The 9,576-nt window shown below is 38.4% G+C and overlaps 1 protein-coding gene across 1 annotated transcript in view; it reads right to left on the bottom strand.

Annotated features, from left to right (window-relative positions):
* Nucleotides 1-3,417: 3,417 nt before the first annotated feature.
* LOC129377207 (DNA (cytosine-5)-methyltransferase 3B-like) overlaps nucleotides 3,418-9,576 on the bottom strand; it is a 34,067-nt gene continuing 27,908 nt past the window's right edge. Inside the window, 12 exon segments of the mRNA XM_055056999.1 lie at nucleotides 3,418-3,772; nucleotides 4,328-4,446; nucleotides 4,526-4,595; nucleotides 4,668-4,753; nucleotides 5,693-5,841; nucleotides 6,028-6,118; nucleotides 6,882-7,027; nucleotides 7,215-7,299; nucleotides 7,502-7,685; nucleotides 8,316-8,428; nucleotides 8,627-8,706; nucleotides 8,795-8,839. Of these exon segments, the coding sequence (XP_054912974.1) occupies nucleotides 3,631-3,772; nucleotides 4,328-4,446; nucleotides 4,526-4,595; nucleotides 4,668-4,753; nucleotides 5,693-5,841; nucleotides 6,028-6,118; nucleotides 6,882-7,027; nucleotides 7,215-7,299; nucleotides 7,502-7,685; nucleotides 8,316-8,428; nucleotides 8,627-8,706; nucleotides 8,795-8,839 (1,310 nt within the window). The 3' untranslated portion in view covers nucleotides 3,418-3,630.

Raw genomic sequence — 9,576 nt, 5'->3', positions numbered from 1 at the left:
CTGCCCCCTTTTGACAAGAAGGCCGCAGGGCAATTAAAAATGATAATTCACGAACCCCCCGTTTCTACTGTTCAGTTCAAACACAAACGACGCCTCGCGAAAGTTTTCTCAACGTTTTAACTTTTCCACTTTTTCTAATGTTACAACCGCAAACCACACTGTATTCATTTTAGATTAATTTTATGTCGAGAAAACGGAAAGTAGAGCCTAACTGTGACGTAGAAGGAAGATGATACACGGTATTAGAGTATGTGGTATTTATTTGTATTCAGATTCTCTTATGGTATTTTCTGTAAGATTTATACACCTAAAAAACTGAAATTTGCCCATTTTATTCTTTCTAAAGCAGCTCAAACTAAATGGATAAAAGAAATACTCGTGTCTGGTTTAGCTTAGATTTTGTGTGGATCGTGAATAGGCTTCAACCATAATATTGTTACTCTGACTGTATTATTCTGCAGGGTTACTGTCCTGCTGGAAAGGAGATCTACTTTCCCAAATCTCTATATTCCCATCAACATTTACCAGTTTCTTATTCTTTCGGTATCATGGCGGCTGGCAGCCGTTTTATATGGAGAATTACCGCCACCCACTGGAGTGGAATCACCAGTGTACGAACAAAAAAAATGATTCAAATTATTTTAAATCAAAATTTTGCTTTTCAGTAAACCATATAAATATTCAAATTATTTATTATAATTAGTTCCAAAAAGCTAGAGTAAAAACTAAAGATAAAGCAATTTTCAACTTATTTGGATAGGACCAAATGAAAATATTACATTGAAATGACAATGAAATTAACTTTCATTGTAAGACATGCAATATTTTTCTTTACACAATTAACATCATTACTACAATAAAGTAAGATAGGAGCTTATTTAAAGTGAATAATTCCTTAGACGAAAGTAACAGTTCCACTGGTAAATTATTTCACTTAAAACCTTATAAATTTCACTTATAACATTGTTATAAGTGAAATAATTCACCTGTGAAACTAGAACTTTTCATCAATGATAATGATTTTTTTATTTGAAACAAGCTCATATATGTTGCTTAAAAGTAACTTATAAATTGGTCTTATTTCAAGTGTGCTGACGTATTTGAACAAGAAACTAGACAAAAAAAAAGCTTGGTAAATTTGTTTTTTTGCAGTGAAGTTCAAAACATCCCTTCATATCCCCTACTTCAGCATCTTTCTACCAGTACAACCAGACAGAGATTTAAAGTAGCATAAGCAAATGTGGTGGACTAGCAGTGTGTTCTAAAAACTAAACACGTTATTTGTTCATGGTTGTTAGCAGGTCATGATAGTTTTCTGTCAAAGGCTTCTTCAAATCTGCTACTTGAGATCCTTTCTTCCCCAGTCTTTCAAATTGGGAGCCGTGGCCCTCTGGAGGGCCACCAGGGGGCGGTAGAGAAGCCTCAGAAAGTTAGAGGATTAAAAAGAAAAATGAAATCTAATAGGTCTTTCAATTATAATTTTTAGGTCTAATCTGTTTTTCAGTTACACATGGTTCCCACAAGTTTGAACCAGAAATGATTTGTGCCATTCAACCGCCATCTTGGTAGGCAAAGGATAGATCGTCCACAACTTAAAGAACATCAAAAAGAAAGTACATTAGGAAAAAAAGTTTAGGACTAAATAGTTGTAATGTACTGATATTATTTATAAGTTAGATACGAACAAAGCAAGAGCTAATTCTGAGCTTGTTTATTGTCATAGCAACTCCATAGCAACTGCCTATCATGATGGCTGACAGTTACAAAGTAGTCTTCTTATAAAATAAGTTAAAACAACTTGTTGAAACATAATTTGAAAACTTTAGGAACTCCTGCCAACTAAAGCCAGAAGAAATGAAACAAAATTTAAGCTGAACATAATTATTGAATAGTGAGTAAAAGTGGGTGGAAAAGCAAAAACACTTAAAGAAAAAGAACTGACACCTGTTTGTGTTCTGTGCAGCAATGCTGCTTTTTATTATATAAAACATTATAAAAGCAGCTACAAGTAGTACAAGTGTTTCTCTCTAAACTGTTGCAAAACAATATAAAAATAACTCGATCTCTGTATCCGAGATGATTTTAAAGGCGAGGTTAATATGAAAAAATATACTGTTAAAACAAAAAATACAGCAACTACTCTGCAGATATGGTCTAGTTTACATGCCTAAAAACACTCTCATACATGACATAAAACTCCTAAAAAATCTGCTAAAATGTTCAGAAACATTAAGCTGGATAATATTCTAAAAGCAAAGCAAACTAATAATACTTGTTAGTTTAAAGCAGAAGATGAGAGGTTTTAATAAAAAAAAAAAAAAACCAAAAATATAAACTAAGCATGAAAAAACTAAGGTAAAAAAGTGTTCTTATGAAGGCTTGAGTGTCTAACAGGAATCCTTCCTGCTGAACAAAGTCTTGTAAACCTTTTTCTGCGGATACAGTACGTAAAAGAAACCGTGCACCATGAGCAGATCGTAGATTTCAACACGGATCTGGTGACAGATTTTACATTTCAGGTCACTTCAAACACAACCTGGCAGGAAAATACGTAGAGCTCAGAGGTTTCTGGCGGATACAGTACAAAATGTTCAGAAATGTGCAGATTTCCCCGAAAAGGCCGAACAAGTTTCACAACATTTAGCCAACAGCAGTCAGTAGCAGAACACGAAGTAAGCTTTTTGGTTTAAAACTGTTTCACATTTTCTTTTTGCTGATTTAACAGATCAAATCCAACAGAATCAGACGCTGAAAACTTTCTAAATAATCTGAAGATTTGCTTCCAAATCCAAACATCTAACAAGAGCACAACATTTTGGAAACTTTTAGGAAAGATTTGAACATGGGAATGAGATTCAAATGGACCAAATTTATTTCCCCCATTTTTACCTATTTTGAGCAATAAATTAAAGTTTATCCACTTATTTATTGTTATTTACATCAGAGTGAACTTTGTTACAAAACCACAAAATCTTAAAGTATTTTCAGTGTAATTTATATTGCAAATATCTTAGTATACTTGGAAAAAGACAAAAATAACTTATAAGTAACTTTCATAGAATCATAAAAGAGATTGTTTTGGTCAATATTTCTGTAGTGATAAAGTGTGAGGGAAACGTATTCAGAGCACTTAGCTTAGAGTGAGAACTTTTTCATCAATGTTAAGGAATTACTGATTTGAAAGCTCTTGAAAACTTACTTATAAGTTTGTTTTTTTTTTACTGTAAAAAGATTTTTCGCAATAGAAACTAGATGAAAATACTTGGTCAGATTTTGTGTTTTTCCAGCAAAGTTGAGCAAAACAACTCTGTTCACTCCGGTTGGACAAATAAACTTCAGTTTATTGGTCAAAATAAATAAAAATGAGGAAAATAAAGGAGGTTTTTTTTTATAAGTGTCGGTTTGTTTTTACCAATTATAATGAGAACGAAGTGGATTTGTTTAGAGTTTTATCGTTTCTTAGGGACTTTAATAAACTCCGGTTCTGATTCTGGATGAATCGATGGGCTTTTTCTCTTTTTAATTGTCCAATAAGAGCCGCCCTGGTTTTTCTGCAGCCCTGGTTTAAATCAAAGTAACTCTCTCCATGCGAAAGTGGCTGAGACGTCTTCAGGTCCCTGTGGTTTCTGCTTATTCGCAGGCGTAGTAATCTTTGAGCGGCGCGAACAGATGCCTGATGACCGGCACGCTCCAGGACCGGCCCAGCAGCCGCTGCCTGGCGCCGCGGCCCATGTTCGACACGTCGGTGTAGTGAACCGGGAATCCAAAGATACTGACAAAACAGTTAGAAAAAGCATTAAGAGTCTATACGGCAGGCTGTTTTAGCATTAAATCACATGACATATTTATGGAAGTACTTCCTCTCAAAGCTCAAGAAAACGTAAATTTCTCATGAACAATGGAACTGGGAAACATTTCAAATATCCAAAATAAAACAAAACAGTAATAAATAGTTTGCACTGTTTTCCCTGTCTGAGCTGAATGATTATTATATTTGAAAGTGTAATTTTAATTACCAAGACTTCATATATATTTTAATTATTGTTGTTTTGTTTTGGATATTTAAAATGTTTTCCAGCTCCGGTGGTAAATGTTTATTAGAAATTCAAGTTTTTTAAGCTTGGAGAGGATGCACTTACATGTCATTATTACTGTTATATTAGTAGAAAATGGAGTCAAAATGACAATATTATCATTTAATGCAAAAATTTCAGGGAGAACTTTTTGTCTACTACATTTATTTCTAGTCATAAACCTGTTATGAGGAATGTGAGTGTTGGAAGTGATTTTATGCTAAACGGCCTGCCGTAGAGGCATTCCTGCTCACCGCTCCAGCTCCGTGCACCACAACACGTCCTCCTTCCCGTTCATCAGCACCGGGAAATGCTGGTCCTTCCCCTGTTTGATGGAGTTGGAGCGAGTGGTGATGGTTCGCACCTTCCCGAACTGACAGAAAACACGAGCCGTCAAACTCCCAGCGGAAAACTCTGCAGGTAAAAACCCGACTAACGTGTTTATGTCTGACCTTTGCGACCCGTCCGTGGTCCAGACACTCCTGCAGCTCCAGCTTGTCCATCCCAGAGGCGCAGAGCGGCCTGAAACACGCAGTTCCACTACAATCAACGTAAACGCAAGTCTGAGGAGAAACGAGGCGTTTCCCTGCGTACCTGTTCATCCCTGGCAGGTTCCCCCAGAAGTAGCGTGCGCGGTGGGCGGCGGAGACCTCTATGGCGTCAATCATCACAGGGTTGCACTGCGAAACACACACAAAGGTCAGAGGTCAGCTGGAATATGTCTGTCACATGAAGAGAAGGAAAGTGGCATCAGAAATGTATAAATCTTGACTTGGAAACTCATTCAGCCCAGTTTAAAATAACAACCAGGAAGCTAACTCATGCTAGCTCACGTTAGCTAGCACTAGCTAGCTCAGGTTTCTAACAAAACCAAAACGTCTTCATTCTGAATGCAACAATAAATGGTCATTTTAGAAGTTCTTATGTAAAATCTGTTTTTAAAATCCACAACAGAATTTTAAAACTAGCTAACTTCAAGCTATGCTAACTGTTTATCTTAATTCTTTCCATTTTTATAGAAAAACCTAATTCTACTTTTCCCTCTTGCAATAAATTCATTTTGCTTTAAATTCTGAAAATTGAATAAATTTTAGTAATTTGTTAGCTCTCATAATAAAACATTTTGTGTATTAAGAAAATAGTTTTTTGCATCTCCAAGTGAATTTTATTTTGTAGCATCGGAGGCAAAAGTGTCTTTTTGAATGGGAAAGGTTGCTAACCCATCTGATGCGAGATGTGTTAATATTGAGGGATTTTTATGGATTATTTATTCTCATAATTTTCTAATACATCAAATTTTTTATAGTTTTTTGGACACACAAAGATGCCTGACAAGAGAAGAAAAAAAATAAGTAAATGGATCAATAATTATAATTTATGACTTCATTTTTGCAGTTTTATAATTTTAGTTTTTCTTAGTATCACCAATACTCCATCGTACTAAATAAAAATATAAAAAATGTTCATATTTATATTTATCAAAGAATTTCTCAACAAAAATGTTTGTTTTTTAATTTATATATAGTTTTTGATTAATTGCGATAAATTAATAATTACAGAACTCTAACTCCTGATTTGAAAGTGTGGTGGCCCAGAGCGTGCGGATGCGTTCGGCTGACCTCCAGGAAGCGGGAGATGTCCCTCTTGTCGTTGACGCCCATGGCCACCACGTTCTCGAACAGCCAGAAGAACGGACGGTCTTCTCCTTCTTTGGGCTTGGCCTCACTCAGCAGGCGGTAGAACTCAAAAAACAGCCTTCCTGTTCCTCCTGCAGCAAAACAGACTCACATCAGGGTCTAGTGTTTTCAGGATTAAGAAGAAGCATTAAAAACAGAAGTTCCTCTGTGTGTAATTGATAATGTGTTTTTTATAGAGATTTTGTTAAAAGTACTAGAAAAAGATACTTTTCACACACTACTAAATGTTACAAACAGGAATCAACACATGCACCAACCAAACAGGCCTTTTCTGGCCGGATTCACGATGGAGAGGTCGTTGCAGGGACTTCCTCCGATCACCAAGTCAAACGGCCCCCACTCCTGAATCTGAGGCGACAGCACCACCTGGTGTTAGACTTCGGGCATTACACCGGAAGCAACGTTGGCACACCAGCCGTTTGTTAACAGTACAAAGGCAAGTTAACTCCACAATGTTTACAAGACAAACATTGTGGTTAATCTGTCACAGTCGTTAATTGATTGCTTTAATTTAAATGGGACACTGTATATTAATCTCCAAATAATTTTGGATTTCAAAATGCTCATTTCAATCCATAGCTCCATCAAACAAACGACACAAGATGCATTTATGCAATTTCATACATAAACCCAAGAAATACAGTAAAACAACAACCATATACATGGTTTGGAAAAACTATTTTAAGAGGTTTATGTCAAAATAGTACTTCATAAAACTGCCACAAACTACAACAGTAATATTTTTACCACTGATTTCTAATTGTCAGTTTCAAACTAAACATTAAATTAGCAAACAAAATACTTTGCTCTGAGGAATCTAGTAACAGTTTGGCTTAATTATTGTTCTGAAAGTGTTGTTTTATTCTTCAAATGGCATAATTCTGAGCCTGTACACTCCAATAAACAATTAATCAATATCTAAAGTAGTTTATGATTATTTCAGCAATCGATTAATAACAATTAATTGTTCCAGCCGGTCAGGATGTTTCCTTCAAGCTGAGTTCAAACGTTTCTGCTCGTGTCTTGGAGAAAGAAAAGAAGGAGATCTGTCCAAGGACTCGTTAAATATGGCCCCTCTGGTGCAACCCGACTCTGAACCGCCTTTTCTTACGTTTTTCCTGGTGATGTTCCTGACATCATGGACGTAGTGGATCTTTCCTTCATGTCTGACCACACCCACCGAGATCGAGTCCTCACACACCTCCGACGCCACATACTGGTCCACTTTAAAGCCCAGGTCCCTCAGAACCAGGTAGCCTGGAGCCGGAAACACAAACGAAACATCAACAGAAACATCAAATTGGAAATAAATCAGAAAAAAGTTTTTTAGGACGCAAGTTCCTCAGTTTCCCCCCCAACAAGGAGAGATTTTATACCAGAATAATTGCAAAAAGTCCCTGGAAGTGTAAATCTTGGGGTAAAAAGAGGCTTTATGGTTCCTCACCAGTAGCAATGCCGTCAAACAGGGAGAGGACTCTGATTGGTCTTCGCTGCTCAGCAGGGACTGCTGGGTAAATCTTTGGCTTCTCCTGCAGAAGGAGGAAAAAAAACACTGAAGGTCAGTTAATCGATGAATGAAGGGATGGATAATTGGGCTGTTGGATGGCTGGTTGGATAACTTCACGTTTCAGAACTTTGCCTTCTTTTAAACCTTGAAGGTAAACATAACATTCTGACCAAAACAAAGATGGTGTCGCCCATCCGGAGGATAAACTGAGCGGTTAGACTCACAAACTCCTGTCCTTTATCATTGGCGAAGAACTCCTGCAGCTTCAGGCTCCAGTCGTGGCGCCGTTTCAGGACGCCGTACTGGAGCAGCGGCTGGCACATGTAGCACCGCCAGGGGTCCTGGTACCGGGCGTTGTTGGACGCCCCAGGGTCCACCAGGATGTCCAGGCAGTCCACGCAGAAACACCTGGTGGGACAACACAATGAGGCACTAGCATTACCTCACACCTGACTTGGTATGACTGTGGTAGAGAGAGCTACAAACATTTAGCTAGTGGGCGCTAACTGTAAACTAGTGAAACAATAGTTCTGCTAACGCTAACGAGCTGTACCGGCAGTATTTAGAGGAAGCTAATGCTAAAGTGCTAACTCCAACCATTTGTCAATAACACAACATACTACAACACAACAAATAAACGTCAACAGGGTTAATAAACAACTACTGGTATAGAAGTGAATCTCATGGTTTCTGCTTTATGGTTGCTGAGTTTTGCCAACTCTGTTGCTGATTTTGCCTAAATGACCACAGCAGCGGTTCTTTCCTCCAGAATCTCAGGGATCAAATAGACAGATTTTTTTCACATTTTTCTGTCTCATATTATGGTGACATTTTTTATAAATATGTAAGAATTTTTTTAAATAACGTTACAACCTGCAGCTTTAAACTCGGCTTTAAATAATTTTATAACCTGGGAAAGATCCGACCATTTTATAGGTCCTGACGGATAAAACGGCAGAATGAAATGACTCCATGTTTTTTGTGTAATTTTTGAGTTTTTCTGACTTTCTTGCAGCTGAACGATTTTCTGGAACGGACCTGCAGCAGTTGGCGTTTCCGCAGAGCAGAACTTCTCGGCCGCCGCAGCAGACTGTGCAGTAGGACTGGTAGCCATCGTCATCGTACATGTAGGACATCTCTAGGTACACATCCTAAACACACACACACACACACACACACACACACACACACACACACACACACACACACACACACACACACACACACACACACACACACACACACACACACACACACACACACACACACACACACACACACACACACACAGCAGTGTTTTATCACCGCTGTCATCCTCTGGGTCAGAGATCCGATCTGGAGCGGCTCACCTTACACGTTTGGCACAAGCCTCCTTCAAACAGTGGGTGGAAGGTTACTGCTCTCATCTTTCCACATGAGAGACAAAACTCTGACGAATCGGATAAACAAAGACGAGTCAAATCAAAACACAGCTAGGAATTTATGTGCTGCAGCGGCGTTAAATACCCGGACTGTACCTTCAATACTTCGGTTCTTTTTCTGTACTTCATTCACCATTTGTTCTGGCAGAAAGGAAGACGTTGAGACAACAGGAGTGACAGTATTTTGTATGGTAGTGCCAAATTTAAGATTACACGTGTAGCGGTGGCTACTTGCTATATGTAGCGGTGGCTACTTGCTATATGTAGCGGTGGCTACTTGCTATATGTAGCGGTGGCTACTTGCTATATGTAGCGGTGGCTACTTGCTATATGTAGCGGTGGCTACTTGCTATATGTAGCGGTGGCTACTTGCTATATGTAGCGGTGGCTACTTGCTATATGTAGCGGTGGCTACTTGCTATATGTAGCGGTGGCTACTTGCTATATGTAGCGGTGGCTACTTGCTATATACATTCTGAAGCTGACCATTGGTCTGATTAATGGCAGGTTAGCATGGTAACTTAGCAGCAGCTGCTGGAAAATCCAAGGAAAAGACTTATTTATGCCAACCTACAACAAGCTAGTGACTAGCATACCTGGGCTGGTCACCCATTGGATTGTCTTCTTCCTCTGTTGTCCATTAGCATGGATAGGTTAGCATTACCTTTGGTTAGGCTAACAAATTGCATGGCTTAGCTCATCACTCACTGGATTGCCTACTCCCAATCTACTTCCGCCTGGATGAGCTAACAGTAGCCTATCAAGGCTAATGGTAGCTTATCTTTGTTAATAAAAGCAGAGGATGAAGAAGGTAATCCAACAGGTGATCCAGAAAAGTTGCTGGCCTATCCAAGGTTCACACTAGACTTTCAAAGCTA

Source organism: Poeciliopsis prolifica, unplaced genomic scaffold (genome assembly GCF_027474105.1).
Source record: "Poeciliopsis prolifica strain line A6 unplaced genomic scaffold, Auburn_PproV2 SCAFFOLD046, whole genome shotgun sequence".
Classification (NCBI taxonomy): domain Eukaryota; kingdom Metazoa; phylum Chordata; class Actinopteri; order Cyprinodontiformes; family Poeciliidae; genus Poeciliopsis; species Poeciliopsis prolifica.
This window is presented reverse-complemented; position numbering and strand designations above follow the sequence as displayed.